Genomic DNA, 23,802 nt, shown 5'->3' on the forward strand with positions numbered 1-23,802 from the left:
GACTCTTAAAACCAAAACCAAGCCAAATAAAAGCAGAACCCCAACATTCACTCAGAACCAAATTCTGGCTCTGAAGTGGTGAAACTTCAAAAATCCCACCAGATCTAAAGAAAACTCACTTCAGCTGATGCTTAAACTACTTCCACATGGTTCAATGGAACTGTGAAAGACTCTTTGCAAGCAAATTTGTAGAACTGTAAAACTGTCATTTCACACTATGCTTAGGTCTACTAAATTTAATGCATTGCTCATTTTTGTTATCCTTAATTGTAGCAACTGTATTGTCTCACTGGTAATAATTTGGATTTGTTTCTTTCAGAGGTATAAAGGGCACAAACATTGAACTATTCCAGATTAAAAAAAAAGGAAAGTAATTAAACATAAACTCTGATCTTGTATAAAACTCCTATCACACCACTCATTCTGCCTTAAATGCACATGTAGGCTAATACCAACATACCTTTTGCCTGCACATCAGTGAGGAAAGTCTGGGACAGAAAGGAGCTTAGATTGAACTGCTCATTTTTTGAAGGTTACTTCTATTTTCTATGAAGAAATTACCTGGGCAAAATCCTGAAACCATAATGTTTAGGTACATACAACTTTCTGAGCACTATGATAAGCAGTAAAATCAATACAGGGAAAGCATCTTTTCCTCTTCAGTTGTGGTTTGAAATCCATACGTATGCAACAGTAATAACCCAGGATGGTATACTTGCAAGTATACTCTACCATTAATGCTATCTGATATTATTTAGCACATTGAAGACTTCCCGCCTTGCATAATATAAAGTTTCAAGGAATAACCTCATGCATGGCACACTTTAAATAAACCCTAAGAGAAACTACAAATCGTTGTGCTAACCATGACTGTCCAAAAAGCTCACACATACAGCAGTGAACACTGAAAAGCCTCCCATTGTTCTAAACTAATACATTCTGTACTACTTTTGTAGTAAGTTTCTTTAATAGCATCCTTTATACATATCAAACAAAATGGAATATACAGACAGAGATCCCAAAAAAGTATGAGAAAGACATAAACTGGTTCTTTTACAATGCTTCAAATAGAACGGTTATCTAGAGCATCTCAGTAAAGCATCAGACCTTTCCAAGTTTAATTTCACTTTTTAGGCAAGTACAGACATGGCATACATTTAAAAATTAACATTCTTTTACCACTTTTCACAAATCAAGGTACAGTGCAGGTAACTCCCCCCACCCCAAAGAAGAACATCAATTATATTATTGTTACATTAGATGATGTTTTCGCCATTTCTTCAGGGGAGTGACTCTTTATTACTTCTTTGATGAACTGTTCAAGTGCAGTGAAATAACCCTGGCACTGCCAAGTGTCATTATGAGTTCCATCAGGAAAGATCGCCAATCTCTTAGTCCGAGCTGGGGATAATTCATACAGCTGCTTCATCATAACTGGTGGAATTAACTGGTCAGACAACCCAGAGATGAAGAGAGAAGGCATTCTGCACTGAGAGATTTTTCTGTAGGACAGAAATTTGTTTTTGTAGCACCATAAAGGAAGATATCTCATTGGAAAGAAAGAAAACAAAGTGCTGGCCATGTATGGGATGCTAAGAAAGGTGTTCTCCACCACGATGGCAGAAATCCTATGGGAATTTTCAGAAGCTAGATGAATAGCTACTGCTCCCCCCAAGGAACGGCCAAAAAGGAAAATTTTTGTTTTATCAAGATCGGACCGAGTCATCGCATAGTCTAACACGGCCTCAGAATCTAAGTACAAACCTTCTTCGCTTGCTTCTCCTTCACTTTTTCCATACCCTCTATAATCAACAAGAATTAAGTTTACTTTCAGGTTTACCAGCATTAACAAAGCATTTGGCAACCTGTGGCCAATGTTGCCTGCATTCCCATGAAAGTAAATGATGGTTGGAGAGTACGCTGCATTGTCCCCTGTGTATCTCAGCAGGATAAGATTGAGAAGAACTCCATCTTTGGTTTTGATGAAGATGTTTTCATGTGGTATACCAGTAGGCATAGGAACATAAAGGCGTGATGAAGAGGGCTGTTCAGGAAAGTAAAGCAGCACATCCTGGAACTTATATAATATACCTGCTATTGAGACAAATATTAATGTAAGTAGTAAAATGCCTCCATACAAGTGAAAAGTCACTATCAAGGGTAGAAGACAAATACGGCAGAGACTCCAAGTCCAGGAAGCCAATGCTAGCAGCCATCTTTTAGCAAAGGTCCAAAGCATCCATGACTTTTCCATTGTAGAAGTCAGTGATCCTCTACTCCAAGTAAAACCTGAAAAAATAAAAAACCAAAACCATGTATAAATACAGAGGAAACTGCGGCAGTGATTTAAGCATTTGTACTCGCAGAAAAGTAAAGTGGGACAGTACATTAAAATATCAACATTAAGCTTGATGGTAAACTCCCTTTGAACTATTGCAGAGCATTCAATTCTGTAAAACAAGCAGAGCAGCAGTCTCAAGGAAGAAGATTTAGAACCCTTCAAAATCCCTTTTTTTTTTTTTTCAGAAGTCAAGGCCCATCAGTAGTACTAGAAAAGTGGATGACCAGGATAATAAAAACTTACGCTTCCCCTCTGTTTTCTCTGCAGACCAATGGAACAACCACACAGACCGTTTCACCTGTCTGTCAAACAGCCCTTAAAACTCTAACTTGCTACCAATGATGGTCAAGAGAAGCATTCAGTAGGCCTATGCACTTCATTCTGCAACCAGTGGTACCTCACAATACATACTGGGTCTGCTATTACTTAGCAGATGTCTTCCAGAATCTTCATCAGCTGTGATGACAGAGCAACACAAACTGGTCAGAAGAAAAAGACTCCTCTGTAGTACGACACCACACTGTAGTCACAGTAAATGCCATCTGGTTTGCTGTATTTTGATTGTCTCACACTGATAGTGGAAAGCTATCAACTCAGTAGCTGGCATTAGATCTTTAATTGCATGATTGTATCATCAGTCAAGACCACAAAAAACAATCAGCCAGCAACATTATTTTCTCATTGATGAAAAGTACAACTACCAAAAAGTCCAAACATGAAACCAGACTCATGACAAAAACACACACACAGCATAAAAGGAGAATCATAGAATCAACCAGGTTGGAAGAGACCTCCAAGATCATCCAGTCCAACCTAGCACCCAGCCCTAGCCAGTCAACTAGACCATGGCACTAAGTGCCTCAGTCAGGGTTTTCTTGAACACCTCCAGGGATGGTGCCTCCACCACCTCCCTGGGCAGCCCATTCCAATGCCAATCACGCTCTTTGGCAAGAACTTCCTCCTAACATCCAGCCTATACTTTCCCCGTCACAACTTGGACTGTGTCCCCTTGTTCTGTTGCTGGTTGCCTGGGAAAAGAGGCCACCCCCCACCTGGCTACAACCTCCCTTCAGGTAGTTGTAGACAGCAATGAGGTCAGCCCTGAGCCTCCTCTTCTCTAGACTAAACAACCCCAGCTCCCTCAGCCTCTCCTCATAGGGTTTGTGTTCCAGGCCCTTCACCAGCTTTGTTGCCCTTCTCTGGACACGTTCCAGAACCTCAACATCTCTCCTGAATTGAGGGGCCCAGAACTGGACACAGTACTCAAGGTGTGGCCTGACCAGTGCTGAGTACAGGGGAAGAATAACCTCCCTTGTCCTACTGGCCACACTGTTCCTGATGCAGGCCAGGAGAGTGATGTTAATAAAGAATTAGATCCTTTCTTCAACTGTAACAGACAGTTATGTCTTACAACACACACAGAAGCTCTCACATTATTCAATGCTGGGTTCAAGTGTAACATGACATCTCTAATTGCTTTACATAACAATTAGCTACAAATGAGAAATAAAAAGAAATCTGCTACATCTTAAGATTTACATACTGATGAAAGGCAATATGAAATTAAGCTTGTACATAATATCCTTCAATTATATGACTACTGAAATACACTTGAGAGCAGTTATTTCAACTTTGTTGTATTATTTATGAGCTCATGTTCAATATCCACATCCAATTATGCACAAGTATTGTCTCTATGAAAATTTAGTTCTTGCAATCCATTTCTCTAGTAAAGATGTCACATTCATCAGACACAAAGATGCTTTGAAGAAGGCCCCTGGGAACTACTGACCCTGTCATTCTCACCTCTGTGCCTGGGAATAGCATGGAACAGATCCTCCTAAAAGCTATGCTAAGGTTCATGGAGGACAGAGAGATGATTCAAGACTGCCCAAGAGCAAGTTCCGCCTCACCACTCAAGCTACTGGTCTTTTATGATGGAGCAATCATATCAGTGGAGAAGGGAAGAGCTATGGATGTCACCTATCTGGATTTCTCTAAGGCTTTTGACAGGGACCTGCACAACATTCTTCTCTCTCTATGCTGGAGAGAGACACATTTCATGAGTGGCCTGTTTAGGTGGATGGGGCATTGGCTGGATAGTCACAGAGGGCCAAGTGCAAGGTCCTGTACCTGAGTCAGGGCAATTCCTGATACCAGTACAGGCCAGCAGAAGAAAGGATTGAGAGTGGCCTGTGGAGAAGGACTTGAGAACGAAAAGCTGGATGTGAGCCAGCAATGTGTGCTTGCAGTCCAAACGGTAAATCACATCCTGGGCTGCATCTACGATGCATGGCCAGCAGGTTAATTACTCTGCTCCAGTGAGACCTCACTCTGCAGTCCTCAGCAAAGAAAGACACAGGCCTGTTGGAGTGGGTCCTGAGGAGGGCCATAAAATTTATCAGAGGGGCAGGACACCTCTGCTGTGAAGAAAGGGGTTGTTCAGCCCGGAGAAGAGAAGACTCTGCATAGGCATTCTAATGGCCTTTGTGTAATTAAAGGGGACCTATAAGAAAGGTGGAAAGAATCCTTTCAGCAGGGCTTATTGCAATAGGACAGGGACTAATGGTTTTAAACTAACAGAGTGTAGATTTAGACTATATACAAAGAGTATTTTTTTTTACCATGAGAGTTGTGAAATACTGGAACAGGTTGGCCATAGAGGTGGTACATGCTCCATCCCTGGAAACATTCAAATCAGGCTGGTCAGAATTCTGACCAACAGTGATCTACTTTAAGATGCCCCTGCTCACTGCAAGGGGTTGGACTAGATGGCCTTTAAAAGTCCATTCTAACTCAAAACATTTTATGAGCTTCTAGCGAAGCTGACATATTTTATGAATTACATTTCAAGACTATAAGAACACTGACAATGACATTCTTCTTCACTACACTGACTTTCTTACAAATTAAAAGACTCAAACAATGCTTTCTAAGACATTCACAAAAGAGTAGGAGACTCACCACTAAAAACAACTACTGAAAACCTATGAGGTCATAAACACCTTACTTAATCACCTTAAGTTTTGCAGATGGCTATGTCATGTACACTAAGGATAAGTATTTGAAGACTGATACAGCTGATTTTGTCATCCATGATAGCTTTGATTGTGCACTGCTTCCATTTTCATTTCGGTAGGATAGTATCAAAATATTGCACTACTGATATTCTGCTGCTGCATGATTACTTTTATATATATAGATAAAAATTTTTGCTACTGGAGCTGCAAAAGCAATGCACCCTAAAGCTAGAACTCAATATATGGTAGTTAGCAGGAAGGGTAAACTACCCAGGCACAAACTTTTCATACCTACCTACACATTTCAATAAAGCTATGAAATAATAAGTTGTATAGGGTTAACACTCCTGGGGGAGTGACCCTGAACCTGACCCTAGGGGTCTTGGCCCCTCCTCAGGGGTGGGCCACACTCCAGGTGATGGTTAGCCCACTCCCCCCACTTCCTGTGGTATAAAAGAGACAGGACCTCCCTGTCTCTCCCTCTTGCTCTTTCTCTCTTCCTGCGTTCATGATCACACACACACTGATACTGCATACCAGCACAACACGTGGCAGCCACGAGGCAGAGACACCATCACACTACTCGGGTTGTATCCATCCCTGTTTTGTATTTTGCTGTTTTCCCTTCCTTATCCTTTGTAAACTCCCCTACCTCCAATCCCTTTTTTCTAAGTTACTGTTAAACTTTTCCTTTTTAACTTCCAAATCGAGTGAGATTGATTTATTTGGGTGTCCCTACCTTTATCTCTCTCCCTGTCTTTTGGGGAAAGGAGGGGGAAGAGGGGAGGGCACTCTATAAATTCTATAAATTGTCATTGGGTCTACCAAATTTATAAGAGTCTCTGGGAACCTGCATTTGAACCCAAGACATAAGTACATGACTATTCAAAGTTTTCTCATCAGCTATGTGAAACCACTAGATTGTCCATTTCCAGACTTGAATCAGACCATGTCTCTAACTTCAAAGCTTACTGCAAGATTTGTTAGCTAGAAAACAGATTTTGCCTGGGTTCTTCCTTTCCTCCTTCCAGCAATAATAAAGGACAATGATGATTTCCCAAACAAGGACAGACCAAATGAGACACTAAAGTAAGTCCATACAAATTAACTCACAATAAAGCTGCAAACCAGGCTTTCTCTTCAGCCCAAAGCAGCAGGTCTTACAAGTAATATCTTGTTTGACCTGAACAATAAAAGATGGCAGAAGCAGAACAAAATTTCCACTTAAAAGATGTGAATAAGAAGAGTAAAACAATACTGTAACTTTCAGTGGGTGATGATAAGGTGTTCCTCAACTCTTTCTGAAGTCTGTGATATTTAAGACCGTTCAACATACTACAAGACTATACATATAAAATATGTATTAAAAATATCTCTTGGATTTCATTTCCCATTCCTGTTATACTGAATTGGAAGACAGAAGCCTTTCAGTTTACAATACTACATTTTATGACACAAAACATCTACTGTCCTGGGTTGAGTTGAATCTGCCAGCTTCAAAATGAAGGTGCTGACTGACACAAAGTATTACAGTGCTTGAAATTCAGACTGTAACATGAGAGGCTTCTTGATCAGTTGTTGCTTCCAGTTTCCAGGTCAGGGGTGTTGGGCTTTTCTGCTGGGCAGACTGGGGGTTAGGAGCACGGGCAGACTGGGGGTTAGGAGCACGGGCAGTTATGTCTCTGATTTCTGCTGATGGTTCTGCATTTTGCTGTGCTTTTCTGCAAACAGGCTAAGGCAATTGTGCATATTAGCATCTCATTAAACTCACTTTGGGTTTGTTTTATAACTTTTCCTCCTGTGTGCACAGAGTGAGGCTTGTGAGAGCAGGATGTGTTAATCCAGAATATCTATGGTGAATTACGAAGCACATGTTGTGATTCTCATGCATCTTGCAATTATGCCAAGGGTCCTTGTGAACCCATGTGGAGCTTCACTTATTACAGAACAACTAGTCCTTACAAACAGTAAGAGCCTTAACTGACACTGAAGCAGAGACCTCCTGGAGTCTACAGCAAAAACAGGGAAAGAAAAATATTCCCCTGGGTTTTGGTGGGGAGAAAACTTATTAAGGCAGGAAGCAATTATACACCCTTCAAGAAACAGTTATTAGCATGCTACTGAGCAATGGCAGAAACAGGACAACTTATGATAGGACAAGAAGTGGCTCTCTGTTCTGAAATTCCTGCAATGCAGTAGGTTAAAAATTCTCCTAAAAACCCACAGAATTGGACATGCCAAGGAATCAAATATCCTGCAGTGGAAATGGTATATACAGGACAGAGACAAAGTAGGGGTTTGTGGAGTAGCCATTTTTTGTGACTGGGTAGTTGCTGCCCCCACAAGGGACCAAGAGAATAACTGACTAAAGGTTGAACAGGAGTCCCTCCCAGTGTGATGGGGAAAGACTTTTATATGAGTTAATGTCTCTCAAAAAGGAACATGGTTGGTTTACTGATTGGTCAGCTAAATACATAGGAGGAATTTTGGAGGGTTTGGAAAGGAGTAGCTTACCATCCCTATGTAGATAAACTTGTAGAGACAAGAGAAGGAAAATGCAGTCAATATGCTGAATTACAGGCTGTCTATAAGGCCTTGAAACAAGATTTAGGAGAACATAATTTATGCACTGATGCCTGGTCAGTAGCTAAAAGGTTAACTTCCTGGTTGCCAACATGTGTATCCAAGGAATGGAAAATACATGCCAAAGAATTCTGAGGAAAAGAATTGGGGAAAAATATCTGGGAAATGGCACAAAGGACTAAGGTGATTGTGTTTCGTGTTGATCTTCATAGTATTACACACATGCTGGAGCAACTCTGTAACTGTTGCAGACAACCAGGCAAAGATTTCCCAAGCCAGACTGGATTTCCCTCCGAAAGAGGATCATGAAGGCTTGTTGAAATAGACACAACAAAAACATGGGTACTTTGGAGAAGCAGCCAGTTACAGGTGGGCTCAAGAACACCGCATAATAATGTCATTCAGTATGATCAAATCTATAATTGCCAAATGTCCTGTGCACCAACACACTCATAAATGCCTGCTGCCTAACATTGAGAAAGGGCAACTAAGGAGGGGAAAATTATTTGGATGGGGAAAAGTCCTAGGACAAATTTGTCAAATGGATTATATTGGGCTCCTACCCCAGGAGCAGGGATGTAAATATGTCGGTACTGCTGTAGATACATATTCTGGGTATTGGACTGCCCGTCCTTTCACAAGGGCTACTCACCATAGCACTATCTACCAGAGAGATGACAATCCTGCAGTATGGAATCTCTTTGCAAATTCAAGCAGATAATGAGCCTCATTTTCAAAACAAATTTGTGCAACAATATGCTGAGCAACAAAATATTCACTGGGTTTTTTGTATATCATATTACCCACAAGCTACAGGATTTGCCAAATGAATGAATGGCCTGACGAAGGAGCAGCTAAGAAAACTGGGAGATGGGAGCTTATCCCAGTAAAGAACCCACATCACAGATGCACATCTTTAGCCATAGGCTCATTAGGGAAATGGAGACCTCCCTGATGGCATGACCACACCCAATTTACACATAAAACTTCAGACCGTGAGTGACACTTTAACTGGAAATCACTACAGGTGCAACAGCCCCCTACTGGGCCACCCCAGATGCTGCAGAACTAGATCTCCACGCACTGGAATTGATCAGAATAAACCAAACCCAGACAAGTTATTAACACTGGAATAGGAATCCCAATTCCTCCAGGATATTTTGGTTTAATAGCTGCTTGCCTGAACCTAACATTGAAAGGTGTTCATGTTATGGAGGCAAGTGACTGATGCAGGTTATCAAGGAGAAATTACTTAAAGTAATCCTACTGAATAATGACAAACGAGATTTAACCATTCAACCCCACCACAGATGGTGTAATTGCTGATATTGCCAGTTTTGAAAACAGCGACACAGAAAGGGGATCCACTCCAAATTACCTCTGTTCACAGCGATAAAGGATTTGGATCTACTGGCCTTAACAGTGGGGCAAAGGTGTGGGTCCAACAGCCCAATGGCCTTTTGGAACTGGCTGAAGCCATAGCTGCAGGAAAGAACAATACAATTCTGACCATGAGACCTGGACAAGAAAAAAATGGGATTATGTCCCTACATATTACCTGTGAGAATAACTACACTGTATAGAACTCTGCACTGCAGATCCTGCAGAGTTAAATCTACCCATCTACCACAACAAGTCTGTTTGGGAAAGGATACTACCATTTATGATTTGGATCGGATAACTAGATTACAGGCTGCTTTGGAAATACTAACCAATTGGACTGTTATGTCTCTTGATCTTTTGGGTGACCAATCCTCTCAAATGAGGAATGCAATTATCCCACATCACCTGTTTTAGATTATTTGTTGCAGGAAGAGGAAGGAGTTTGTGGGAAATTTACCAAATCTAACTGTTGTTTGCAAACTGATGAGAGTGGGAAAGTGGCTGCCAGGAGGACCATGGGTTAAGCAAACATCTCTTTTCCTCATTTGTGCAGCTGACACTTTGATTTTTCTCCCAAGCCTAATCCCATTTCATACAATTGACTACGGATGTTACAAAAGGAATGAGAATTACTGTCATGACTGATGAACAAAGACTAATTTAAAGGCAAAAGGTAACGCCTTTATGCCTGATATCTGAATCTAAAGTTACGCTCTTACCAGACACATTATGAGGACTGTGGTTCATCTGTAGGTCAAAAGACCAACTGAAGTGCTGAAGCCCGAACCATAAGGCCCCAAACCTAAGTTGACCTCTAGATGAATATCGCATCCCGTTCAAGCATTATGCATTCTTACTATCTGCTCACTAGCAAGGTACGTATCTATTCTTAGCATATAACCATTAGCAAAATATGCACACTCATTAGTGAAAGATGTAGCTTGGACAAAATACAATCATGAGTAGGGATGAAATGTCATGAGAATGCAATTAACTTTCTTCATTTAGTACAGTATCAAGGCCATATAAGGAGATGTTCAGCTTTTTTGGTAAATCAAAGCCCTACATGCAACCAGGTGGTTGGCCCCGCTTGACAGACTGTCAAGACCATATCTGACAGACCATCAAGGCCACGTGGACAGGTGTTTGGCGCTGTCAGAAAGGGAGCAGTCAAAATGAAATAGGTAGTCACACTCCTTTAGTTCCTCCCTGGGCGGGCTATGGGAAGAACCTAATAAGAGAACAAAAGTCAGACGTTCCCACATTTGAAGTTATATAAACTTGCTTATTCAACAATACAAAAGCTAGACCCTCTTGAAAAAACTGGAAGCCTCACCTACGACTGCAAGCACTGCACAAGATGTCCCAGTTGCTGGGAAAGGTTGTCCAAATCCTTGCTGCAATCAGGGCTTCCCAGTGACTGTGGTATCTGGATGATGGTAAAGTACTGGGGCAACTGGTGATGTATCTTTCTTAATCACTATCACTAACCTTATGCAGTAATGAATAGCTGCATTACCTTGATATGTCTTATCTTTGCTCTGTTATTGTCATTTATCCTAATCATACTACCACTGTTTTGCTTGCTTCCTTTTTCCTGTTATGTATAAGTAAAGGATAAACCTATCTCTTTAACTTGGTTTCTGTGTCCTTGGTGCTAATCCCGACAATTGCCAATAGAATTTTCAGTTAACTGGAAGAAAATGAAGGGCTAAGAGCCAACACCTGTTTTACTCATGAAATCATGCATATCATGTCACTGCAAGAACTCAGTTCTTGTTTGAAACATCTGAGAGACTAGAAAACATCTTATAAAGAAGTCCAAGAATCATATTAAAATGTCGTGGCCCATATATACAACACACAGTATAAAACATAACACACAACAACAAAGTTATGACAGATTTACACTCCATGGTGGCCTTAGATTGACAGTTGGACTCAATGATCTTAGAAGTCTTTTCCAACTAAAAGAAATCTACAATTCCATACACTGCCTCCTTAATACCAGCATTATGAGCAATCTTATAGCCTGCAATCCTTCAGATTTCATTATTTAAAAACAAATAAAATGAGGTTATTTCTTACAAAAACTAAGAAATATGTAAAAACATCCATTTCTTTCTACTGCACTTCCTTCCCCTACACTCCATATCCTCCAGACAAGAGGTTGATATAAGTTTTGCATCTACTCATAGCTTATTCAGAAGACTTGCATAAGTAGAAATATTAAGCAAACAGTAAACTAGCTACTCCTAACAAAGGGGGAGAAAAAGAGTAATAAGAATTAAGTATCAGACACTGAAGACTTCCGACTTAAAAATCAGCAACCCACTAGTCTTACTTATTTCTAACAGCAAACTTCCACAGCTCTGCATCTAGTAGTACATTACAGTATCATCAGGGTTGGAAGAGACCTCATAGATCATCAAGTCCAACCCTTTACCACAGAGCTCAAGGCTAGACCATGGCACCAAGTGCCACGTCCAACCTTGCCTTGAACAGCTCCAGGGACGGCGACTCCACCACCTCCCCGGGCAGCCCATTCCAGTGTCCGATGACTCTCTCAGTGAAGAACTTTCTCCTCACCTCCAGCCTAAATCTCCCCTGATGCAGCCTGAGGCTGTGTCCTCTCGTTCTGGTGCTGGCCACCTGAGAGAAGAGAGCAACCTCCCCCTGGCCACAACCACCCTTCAGGTAGTTGTAGACAGCAATAAGGTCACCCCTGAGCCTCCTCTTCTCCAGGCTAACCAATCCCAGCTCCCTCAGCCTCTCCTCGTAGGGCTGTGCTCAAGGCCTCTCCCCAGCCTCGTCGCCCTTCTCTGGACACGCTCAAGCATCTCAGTGACCCTCCTAAACTGGGGGGCCCAGAACTGAACACAGTACTCATAACGTTAAGTGTTTACCTCTTAACTCTTATTCCATTTCTCTTCCAAACTGACAGACCTTAATGAACCATACAAGCACAATGTTGAATGTAAACAAATCACAACAACATTTTCATATTAGTCTTAGCTTTCTTGCAAGCATGGGCTTCTAAAAGACTATTTTCCAAGCACATTAAATTATTTCCATTCCTATGTTAAAGAAATATCCTGCTCAGATTTTTCAATATATTTGCTTTGCACGACAAATAAAGTTATCATCTGCCTCATCTTCTATAAGCATCTTTATTGCAGATAGCTATGGAGACGAACGAAACATTAGAGAAAAATCTTGCTGCGAAGATGCAAAAAGCTCTCCTGAGGCTTCACAGGAAAACACCTGAGGGAACTTTTAACAGCGCTGTCAACGCAGCAGTTCCTCGGAAGAGGCGTCCCGAAACCCCGCCGCAGGAGCCACGCACCCCACAGGACAGCCTGCCACCTACACCCGCCGCCTGCCAGTCACAGTGAGACCCGGCACACGAAATCAAAAACAAGTCTGCCGGCCGCCGCTCCACCTCCCCCGCAACACATTCGCCCCTGCAGGAGAGCTCCGGATCCCTTCCCGCCCCGTCGCGGCCTTACAGGGACGGGACGGGGCTGACCCGACCCAGCCCCCCACCTACCCCTACCCCAGCTCCCTCCCCGCGCCGTAGGACCGGCCCGAGACGAGACCCACCCGCCGCATCCTCTCGTGCGGCCGCGGCGGCTGCCGCCGACGACAACTCAGCCTAGCGCAGACCCCAACACGCAACTTCAACCACGGTTCCTTCCGAGGCAGGAAGTTACACTCGCCGAGACTTCCACCTCCGGGTCAGGGTTCTCTCGCCTTTTTCCCCGCCTTCCCCTGCCCCAAGCTTCGCCAGCGCTCCGCTGCCGCGGCGGTGAGGGCGCAGGCGCAGTGACGCCGCTGCTACCGGCGCGGCATCTGGGACCTGCTTGCGTTGCCGTAAACCGCCGCGCCTGCGGGCGGGGCACGGGTTGTAATGTCACTGGGGCGCTCCTCCCCTTCCGGGTCGGGGGGGCCGTTGTCTGAGGCCGGTTCTCCGAAAGGCTGCTCTGGTGATAGCTGTTCTTTCCTCGCTCCAAGGTGGGCTTAGTTGATGCACAGCAGACGGTGCCCCCGGGTGATGTCCGTTTCTCCTAGCCCGGTATCTATCAGCAGAAGGTGCACCCGGGAGGTGCGGGTGGGATTCCGGTGGTTGAAGTACCGGGAGCGCTCTGTCCGCTGCCCCTCGCCCCTGATTGTGGTGCCCCCCTCACCGAGTGGCACACGGTCTCTTCAGCCGCGGGGGAGCTGCCGGGCGCCAGGAGCTGGGGGACAAGACGGCCCGGGGCGGGATACTGTCGAGGATGGGCTGACTTCTAGGAGAGGGTGGCGGAAGAAATTAGAGCAGAGAAAGCTCCTGCCTGCACAGCAGCAAGGAGGATGCGTGATGCATCTTGCCACCCTCTTGTCTGAGTGATTTCTTGTGCTGGAATGTTGCAGCCTGGGTGCCAAGCCTCACCTGTATCTGAGAACAGTGGTGCCAGCTGGGGACCTTTAAGTAAAGATAACAGTTAAATTCTGCTTAGGAAAATGAGAAAATCACTAAATCCTACTTGAGAGATTATTTATTTACTTATTGAAACAGAATAACATGTTGATGTTTTCTATCACTACAAATACATGCTTTGTTCTCTTCTTAGTGAAAAACGGACTCAGATGGCTTCCACACCTACTTCCCAGCCCTCAAAAAAAACAGTGGCCTCTCACGTGCCTTTTGCACATCTGTGTGACACTCTGGAGCGAATACAGAAAAGTAAATCTCGTCCAGAGAAAACAAAGTGTTTCAAGGATTTTCTGGATTCCTGGAGAAAGTTCCATGAAGCTCTTCATCGCAAAGAGAAAGACGTGACAGATTCTTTTTACCCAGCTATGCGACTTATTCTTCCACAGTTGGAAAGAGAAAGGATGGCATACGGAATTAAAGAAACTATGCTTGCAAAGCTATATATTGAACTGCTTAATTTACCAAGAGATGGAAAAGATGCTGCAAAGCTTTTAAATTACAGAGCACCTGCTGGCTTACGTGGAGATGCTGGAGATTTTGCAATGATCGCTTACTTTGTGTTAAAACCTAGGAGCCCAAAACAAGGCAGATTGACAATAGAGCAAGTCAATGAACACTTAGATGCAATAGCTAATAATAATGCTGCTAAAAACAAAGGTCTACTAAAGAAAAGTCTTCTGCAGTTAATTACCCAGAGCACAGCACTGGAACAAAAATGGCTCATCCGGATGATTATAAAGGATCTAAAGCTCGGTGTTAGTCAGCAAACGATATTTTCCATTTTCCATCCTGATGCTGTTGAATTGCACAACGTCACAACCGATTTGGAAAAGGTTTGCAGGCAACTGCATGATCCTTCTGTCTCACTCAGTGATGTTTCTATCATGTTGTTTTCTGCCTTTAAACCGATGCTTGCTGCCATTGCTGATGTCCAACAAATTGAGAAACAAATGAATAACCAGCTGTTCTACATAGAAACTAAGCTGGATGGTGAACGTATGCAGATGCACAAAGATGGAGACGTGTATAAATATTTTTCCCGCAATGGGTTTGACTACACCCAGCAGTTTGGTGCTTCCCCCCTTGATGGTTCGTTAACACCTTTTATTCATAATGTATTTAAGAGCAATATACAAAACTGCATTCTTGATGGTGAAATGATGGCATACAATCCTGAGACACAAACCTTTATGCAGAAAGGAAACAAATTTGATGTAAAAAGAATGATGGAGGACTCTGATCTGCAGACCTGCTTCTGTGTATTTGATGTATTGATGGTTAACGATCAGAAGTTGGGGCATGAAATACTAAGCAAAAGACATGAAATTTTAAGTAGCATATTTACCCCAGTAACAGGCAGGATACACATTGTAAATAAAAAAAGTGCCAGAACAAGAAAAGATGTAATCGATGCTTTAAACGAAGCAATAGATAATAGAGAGGAAGGCATTATGGTGAAAGATCCCATGTCCACCTACAAGCCTGACAAACGTGGGGAAGGCTGGTTAAAAATCAAGCCAGAATATGTCAATGGACTGATGGATGAGCTAGACCTTTTAATTGTTGGTGGTTACTGGGGGAAGGGCTCACGTGGTGGAATGATGTCTCATTTTCTGTGTGCTATTGCAGAGACACCTCCCCCAAATGAAAAACCTACCATTTTCCATTCTATTTGTCGCGTTGGCTCTGGCTATACTATGAAGGAGTTGTATGACCTAGGTTTGAAACTGGCTAAACACTGGAAGCCCTATCGTAGGAAGGACCCTCCCTGTAACATTTTGTGTGGAACTGAGAAACCTGAAATGTATATTGAACCTTGCAACTCTGTCATAGTTCAGGTCAAGGCAGCCGAGATTGTTAACAGTGACATGTACAAAACTGACTGCACTTTGAGATTCCCTCGAATTGAGAAGATAAGAGAGGATAAAGAATGGTATGAGTGCATGACTTTAGACATGTTAGAAGATCTTAGAAGCAAAGCAGAAGGGAAGCTGGCATCTAAGCACCTTCATATAGATGAGTATGATGAGCCACAAGAGAAAAAAAGGAGAACTGTATCAAAGGTGAAGAAGATTATTGGAATAGCTGAACAATTTAAAGCTCCTGATCTCTCTACTGTAAACAAGGTTTCAAATGTATTTGAAGATGTTGAGTTTTGTGTTATGACTGGAACAGTAAAATACACAAAATCTGAACTAGAAAGCAGAATAGCTGAATTTGGTGGCAGCGTGGTACAGAACCCAGGGCCCGAGACTTATTGTGTCATCGCAGGAGCTGAGAATGTCAGAGTGAAGAATATCATTGCTTCCAACAAATATGATGTGGTGAGGGCAGAGTGGCTTCTTCAGTGTTTTCAGTCTAAAATGCTGGTGCCTTGGCAGCCAGCCTTTATGATTCACATGTCTCCTGACACAAAAGAACACTTTGCTCGTGAGTATGATTGTTATGGAGACAGCTACACAGCAGACACAGATGTTGCACAACTCAAGGAAGTGTTCTCAAGAACAAAAGACAGTAAGGTGATGCCTTTGGATGTGATTGCAGAGTTAGAAGAACGCTATTCATGGAACAGCTGTCAGCTCAATATATTCAGAGGAAACACTATTTATGTGGACTATTATGCTGTGGTTAATGAGCCCAGAACCAAAATCCATGGAACAACACTATCAATTAGAGCTTTGGAGCTCCGTTTTTATGGTGCAAAACTAGTTTCTCGCCTTGAAGAGGGTGTCTCCCATGTTGTTACAGGAGAAGATCATTCCCGAGTTAAAGACATGAAAGCACTCAGGAGAACATTTGGGAAGAAATTTAAAATTGTATCTGAGCTCTGGGTAACAGAGTCAGTGGAGGGAGGAGTTCCAAAGAATGAAAATCAGTATTTAATATAAAGTAGTTTTTAAGCTTACAACAAAAATATTACTCTTCTTGGGAGGAGATTTGGATATTACAAGTTTGCCTTGACTTTTTTGTATGCTTTTTATGTTTTTTACATCAACCTGGCTTAATAACAGTCTATTGTTGAAATCAGAGAAAGGTTTTTAATTGTAGAATTGTGGAAGCAAGGGGATGCCAAACTGTGTTGAATGAGAAAAAAAAACAATCACCACAAGAAAGGTGATGTAAGCATTTTACTTAATAAAGAGGCCTCAGGAAAGATGGAATATTGCAGTTAATTGTGTGCCTAATAATGGCACCTGCCTCCATTACTCAAAGTGCAGACAATAATTTAACATTTTATGGAGATTCTGCTATTTAACTTATTGTTTATTTATCAATTTGCAAACACATTCATGTTTTCTGTGGATTTCTTTTGTGTATATTCCATATGCTATTGAATTTAGTAATTTATAAACCCTCTACTATTTTAATTTGTTTACATTAGTTTTAGCACTAAGCCCCACACAGCCTCAGTAGCACTTTAGTTTAGAATATTGCATTTAGAATATTACATTTATTGTACACATAGCCATTATAAAATGGAACCTAAACTTCTGAATCAGGTGCTAATGAATTAATAATGACCTTAATTACTTGTTAACAGTAATGTCTGCCTGTGCTTGTTATCAGTTAAACCATGAAGTGTGACAGGATTAGGCTTTACCATGTAACTATCATTTTATCTTTCAAAAAATGCTTCATAAACTATTTCAGAAGTCTGGGATTAATTCTCAAATTTCCATTTCAGTGCATTATTTTTTTCAACTAGTAAATAAAATATATTTTTAAAGTCTTGTTTGGTTTTGTTTTTTTTTAAGTGAGCAATGATTTTTTTTTAAAAGCACAAAGTTTTTTATTTTACTCCGTTAGATAATGCATAAAAGTTAAGGCTTCAATTCTTCTTATGCCAATACTAATATTAAACAGAACTGGTATGACACAGAACCAGTTTTTGGCTGACCTGTTTCTTCAGTGCTCTTTGTGGTGTTCATATGAAAAAATACTGTAAAAAGAATTGAGAAAAGTTACATTAAAGGTTAATGGGAGGGAAGTTTATTCTTATATATTCAGGGTAAATTTTAGGAGCTCCCTTGTTGATTACATTTAGGTAAAAATGTAATAACCACACTTCTTAAGCCACCATATGAACTGTTAAAAAGCAGAATATTTTTTATATACATGTGATGGTGTATACTGAAAGACATTGCCTTATTTTTCCTCTCATAATTTGAGTAGAAAATTGGTATATGTGGATTATAATGCTTTGCATTTTACTTACTGGTGAAGGGCCTGGAACACAAACCCTATGAGGAGAGGCTGAGGGAGCTGGAGTGTGCAGCCTGGAGAAGAGGAGGCTCAGGGGCGACCTCATTGCTGTCTACAACTACCTGAAGGGAGGTTGTAGCCAGGTGGGGGTTGGTCTCTTCTGCCAGACAACCAGCAACAGAACAAGGGGACACAGTCTCAAGTTGTGCCGGGGGAAGTATAGGCTGGATGTTAGGAGGAAGTTCTTGCCAGAGAGAGTGACTGGTATTGGAATGGGCTGCCCACGGAGGTGGTGGAGTCACTTAGTGGCATGGTCTAGTTGAGTGGCTAGGGCTGGGTGCTAGGTTGGACTGGATGATCTTGGAGGTCTCTTCCAACCTGGTTGATTCTATGATAATTTCACCTTTCCAATCCATATATAATTCCATTTGAATGCTTTCACAAGAGTTGAAGTTGTAAGGTACTTTTTTTTTTAAAGGAGAAAATACTGTTCATTTGAAGGTGATGAGGGAAATGCCTTTTCAGTCAGTTCAACCAAACATAAAGCCTCTCCAGCTGGTAACAGCTGTTGTACCACAAACACTAGATGGGCTTATAAAGCTTAACAGTACTTCTTTTTGCTGTTAGGGAATAGGAATGAGGAAACAGTCTACGATTCTGAATTATTATACGAGCCTAACAGTGAAGGTGGCACTTACAGGTATAATTTAAATGTTTCCAGAAGTAAGGAAATTAAAAAAGCATTCATCTTGAGATTATTTTCCTTAGCATTTTACTGGGATGCTTTCAATAGCTGCAGCTTTTCCTTTGTAATTTTAGGGAAGATTATTTGGAAATAACATATAAGGGATAATTTCAAGTTCAAGCTGCAAGCATGTCTTTATCAATGACTTGGATGAGGGGATTGAATGTGCTCTCAGTATGTTTGCAGGCAACACAAAATTATGTGGAAGTGTTGATCTGCTTGAGGGTAGGGAAGCTCTACAAAGGGACCTGGATAGATTGAACTGATGAGCTGAGGTCAACTGTATGAGCTTCAACAAGGCCGAGTTCTAGGTCCTGCACCTGGGTCACAACAGCTGCCTGCAACAGTACAGGTTGGGGAAGAATGGCTAGAGAGCTCTGTGATAGAAAGGGACCTGGGGCTACTGATTGATAGACAGATGAATATGAGTCAGCACTGTGCCCAGCTGGCCAAGAAGGCCAACAGCATCCTGGCCTGTATTAGAAATAGTGTGGCCAGCAGGAGCAGGGTGGTGATGTTCCCTCTGTACTCAGTGTTGATGAGGCCACACCTCAAGTACTGTATCTAGTTTTGGGCACTGCAGTACAGGAAGGATATTGTGGCACTGGAGCAGGTACAGCTGGTGGAAGATCTGGAGAACAAGTCCTGTGAGGAGTAGCTGATGGAACTAAGGCTGTTTAGTCTCAATAAAAGGAGACTGAAGGAATATGTTATTGCTCTCTGCAACTACCTGAAGGGAAGTTGTAGAGAAGTAGGCATTGGTCTCTTCTCACAGGTAACTAATGATAGAACAGGAGGGTTGCACCAGGGGAGGATTAGACTGGACATTAGGAAAACTTTTTTCACAGAAAGGGTTGTTAGGCACTGGAACAGGCTGCCCAGGGAGGTGGTTGAATCACCATCCCTGGACATATTTAAAAGCCAGGTAGATCTGGTGCTTGGGACACGGTATAGTGACAGGCAGGTGGAGTGGGTGAAATGGCTGGACTTGATCTCAGAGGTCCTTTCCCTCCTGGATGATTGTATTTCTATTGTTACATATGAGTGTGCATGGTGTAAGGAGTTGTATATTCCACACTCTCATCCTCAGTCTTTCCTAGAATACAACAAATGTACTCAGTCCAGTAAGTTGCATAGAATCATAGAATCAGCCAGGTTGGAAGAGACCTCCAAGATCATCCAGTCCAACCTATCACCCAGCCCTAGCCAATCAACTAGACCATGGCACTAAATGCCTCAGCCAGTCTTTTCTTGAAGACCCCCAGGGACGGTGCCTCCACCACCTCCCTGGGCAGCCCATTCCAATGGGAAATCACTCTCTCTGTGAAGAACTTCCTCCTAATATTCAGCCTATACCTACCCTGGCACAATTTGAGACTGTGTCCCCTTGTTCTAGTCAGTTAGAAAAGGTTTATCAAGTTCCAATTAGCCTTTTGAGATCGATTCAGATAATATGAGGGTTTTGATAGAAGCATGTGTGGTTCTGATTGATTAATTTGTCTAGCATTATGTGGTTTGTTGTTGTGTAAGACTGGCTTGGTAGACATTCTACACCTAATTTCTGGTGCCTCGTGAATGGGTGACCTGTCAAATGGTGGCATATTACACACTGCAAATTTAATCTGGTTTTTTGGTGGGGGTTGTTCTGTATGGGGGAGTGTGGGATATTTTGGTAGTTTTTGTTTGTTTTATTTTCATTTGTTGTTGTTTTGTTTCATATGCAGTACAACAGGTATTAGTATATGGATTATCATTGTGGTTTTGCCAGCGACACATGAAGATGTACTGTGCAAATGATGTAATCCTGTACTGTAAAATCCATAAGGTAGTGAGTCCATAGGCAGGGAAAAAAAACCTCAAAGAAACCCTAAACAATCCTCTCAAACCCAAAACCTAAAAATACAAAGCATAAACCAAGTTGTGCTATATTGAACATGAACTCTAAGGTTGTTTGAAGTCTCACAATCCATGGATATAACTCTTGAGGTGTAGAGTGTATAAAGGTTTAAATACTAGACATATCTGATAAAACAGTATAGCTTGCTTTCAATATGAGGAGATAGTAGCTGTATCAGTTTGGAACGTGAAAACAGCTTCCAGTAACTTACCTATGTTCATCTGATTGCCCAGCTTTAATCTGGGGATGCTTAAGTACCATCTTCTTTCTTGTGATGGTAGGCTTTACAAATGTAAACACTACCCCTAACCATAGTTTGAGCCCCTGTAGGCAAGTAATGATCAAAGGAAGGGGTAGGACGTCTCTCTGTTCCTGATTTTGCACCTGGCAGCTTCCTCCTGCGGCTGAGACTCTACAGCCTTCTGTTCCTCAACAGGCTTTGTAACAGCAGCAACCAGAGGCAACATATTCTTTCAAATTCATGTTTTCAACCTCCACGTTATTTTCCTCTGACTTATGTGATAACTCCAGAAGATTTTTTTTTTTTTGATATGGGTATGTCTAAATTCTAATATTTGATGAAAAGCTTTATAAACACATCAGCTGCCCAGGGAGGTGGTGGAGGCACCGTCCCTGGGGGTGTTCAAGAAAAGACTGGATGAGGCACTTAGTGCCATGGTCTAGTTGACTGGATAGGGCTGGGTGATAGGTTGGACTGGATGATCTTGGAGGTCTCTTCCAACCTGGTTGATTCTATGATTCTATGATTCTATGATTCTATCAATTGCCTTTTTTTTACTGATTCCTGCCAGAGCCTCAGTCAATGGCAACTGAAGGTAATATAAAAAAGAGATGCTTAACATCAAACTTACTTTTTTAGTGATTGGGTGCTATAAAGAGACGTCTTACCACTGCAGATAGAGCTAGGTCTTAGTGGTAGGACAGGAAAATGATTCTGCTGTACATGTTTTGGATGACCTGTCTTCCTGACCTGTATTTTTGTCAGACATGGCCAATTCGACCTTTCATACTGCATTATTTATGAATTCTGGTCTGACTTAAAGAAGTCAGAGCCCTCCTCTGGATTTCTTCTGCTGCCTGCTTGCCTGTCCAGCAAGCGAGTGAGTTCCAGGGAGGAGAATTTCTCACCTCTTTTTTCTTCCTTCACCTTTACCAATGCTGAGGAATATTTTTAGAGATCCCAGAAGTTGATGGGAAGGTAAGATCACAAGAAGCTGCAATGATGTCATAGAATTGACTGCCCCAGGTTAGCCAAACTTGCAGTGTGGATATGCCTTACACACAAACATCTTTCCTGTGTCCTGAAAAAGAACTGTGGAAGTTTTACTTGGTCGACAGGAATAAAATGTTTCCAGGACCAGATGCAAACTGTGTGACCATTTCTTGCATCCTGATGCCTATGTTAAACAGAAGGAGTGGTTCCTAAGTTACAGCTTTTTGATCTGCAATGTCAGCCATTTCTCATTCATACAGTGAACATGCTCATTTCTCTAAACCACTGTGGTACTTTGGGAGTTTCCTGCCATTCTCCCCCTCCCGAATTCACCAGACTAACCCAGCTGTCTAGCAGTTAAGGAATGAAGCTATATTTATAGTGTGGCACAATTTGCAGGCCTATATATACAATATATACAGATATTTACAACTATATACAATTATATGCAAGTTAAAAGTAATGCAGAAATACAAAACTCCTCCTGATGATCAGAACCAGCCAGGAGGGCTTTCAAACCTGCTCCCCTCTTTCTTTACACCCCTCCTCCCTTATCTCAGAATCTCTTATATGCAAGGGGTGAGATGCAGGAAGCTAGATAAGAAGTTCAGCAGAGTGATTAGTTTGAGTTACTCAGGTCCAGGCAGAGGGATTAATGAAACAGCTGACAGTTGGGGCAGAGATTGACTGACTTTGCTTAGATTTGTTGGTTTTATATCTCAGCAGAACAAATGGGTGGTGTAGACATCACTATTATTTTCTTTTCACAGCCAATGATCCAATTCCTCTCATTAAAATATTTCAGTTGGCCTCAAACCAGCACAAATAGGCTGGTCATGTAAAAGCTTCCCCCTTAGCCCTACCCAAGCCCTTCTAGCAGTGTCCTGTCACTGTTTTGGAGAATGCTATTAGGTTCATGCTGAGCACTTAACATTAGAGGACATAGCATGGTAATGGCTGACCTGTGGTATGGATATGTCTAGCTAGAATGAAGACCTGAGCTTGGAGTGAATGTCTGATAAGTAGAGAGAACTTGGGCTCATGCAAAATCCATGCTAAGTTCCATGTTGCCCGGGGAGGTGGTGGAGTCGCCATCCCTGGAGCTTTCAAGGCAGGATTGGATGTGGCACTTGGTGCCATGGTCTAGCCTTGAGTTCTGTGGTAAAGGGTTGGACTTGATGATCTATGAGGTCTCTTCCAACCTTGGTGATACTGTGATACTGTGTGTGTTATATTGAGGAGCAGAGAGGAAACGCAGAGGGGGTGCTGATTTTTCTGGTCCTTGAGCACGGGCAGAGCTCTGCTGTGAGACTTTGAGCTTGTGGGAAGACTTAAAAGAGTTCACTCTTGGCCATGCAAATATAGTTAAGGTCAAAACAGAATAAGTGCCCCGAGGCTAAAAAAACAAGACCATAGCTACCTCTCACACAGGCTGAAAAAAACCTGAAGAAATCTCTGTTGATGCAACCAAAGCAGGGAATCTTAATATTCATTTATTATCCCACAAGGGTTTCAGTAATCAGACAACAAACAAATCACAGATTAACTTTTACAATTACATTAAAAGTTAACAAGAATTAAAATAAACATTTATATAATTTAGCAGCATTCATGCAAGAACAGTTCTTTGAAGATCAGCACAGGCAATGAAACCCTGGCAAGAACCAAATAGTTAGGTACGTGGCCAGCATAAATAACTTGACTCATCAATGTTCAAGCAGCAATGGTCTTTGTATTATTAGTCAGCCAATCATTTTCCCATGCCTTTTTTATCCTCTGCTTATTCCTTTTAGGTGAGGTTGAGTTTAAATTATGTTGAAAGAGGGAGACAGGCTGTTTTAATTAACAATTGGCAGGATGACTTGGAAGTTGTTTAAATATATGTGGTGGTTTGAGGGGTTCCAGGTTATCCCATGTTT

The 23,802-nt window shown here is 42.0% G+C and overlaps 2 protein-coding genes across 3 annotated transcripts; one reads left to right on the top strand and one right to left on the bottom strand.

The window, feature by feature from the left end:
- Positions 1–945: 945 nt before the first annotated feature.
- ABHD13 (abhydrolase domain containing 13) lies at positions 946–13,194 on the bottom strand. The gene is made up of 2 exons (XM_064143770.1): positions 12,931–13,194; positions 946–2,289 (listed from the first exon to the last, which is right to left on the bottom strand). The coding sequence occupies exon 2, from the start codon at positions 2,252–2,254 to the stop codon at positions 1,241–1,243; it is 1,014 nt and encodes a 337-aa protein (XP_063999840.1). The 5' UTR covers positions 2,255–2,289; positions 12,931–13,194; the 3' UTR covers positions 946–1,240.
- Positions 13,195–13,276: 82 nt separating this feature from the next.
- Positions 13,277–17,534, top strand: LIG4 (DNA ligase 4). 2 transcript variants are annotated; one of them, XM_064143771.1, is made up of 2 exons: positions 13,277–13,341; positions 13,941–17,534. In XM_064143771.1, the coding sequence occupies exon 2, from the start codon at positions 13,957–13,959 to the stop codon at positions 16,690–16,692; it is 2,736 nt and encodes a 911-aa protein (XP_063999841.1). In that variant the 5' UTR covers positions 13,277–13,341; positions 13,941–13,956; the 3' UTR covers positions 16,693–17,534. The 2 variants fall into 2 exon arrangements, with proteins under 2 accessions (XP_063999841.1, XP_063999843.1); XM_064143773.1 differs by having other exon boundaries at positions 13,321–13,402.
- The last annotated feature ends 6,268 nt before the right edge of the window (positions 17,535–23,802 follow it).

This window comes from Pogoniulus pusillus, chromosome 5 (genome assembly GCF_015220805.1).
Source record: "Pogoniulus pusillus isolate bPogPus1 chromosome 5, bPogPus1.pri, whole genome shotgun sequence".
Taxonomy (NCBI): Eukaryota; Metazoa; Chordata; class Aves; order Piciformes; family Lybiidae; genus Pogoniulus; species Pogoniulus pusillus.

Excerpts from the sequence above, each read along its gene's own strand:
- ABHD13 (XM_064143770.1), bottom strand. The coding sequence starts at position 2,254 with ATGGAAAAGTCATGGATGCTTTGGACCTTTGCTAAAAGATGGCTGCTA.
- LIG4 (XM_064143771.1), top strand. The coding sequence starts at position 13,957 with ATGGCTTCCACACCTACTTCCCAGCCCTCAAAAAAAACAGTGGCCTCT.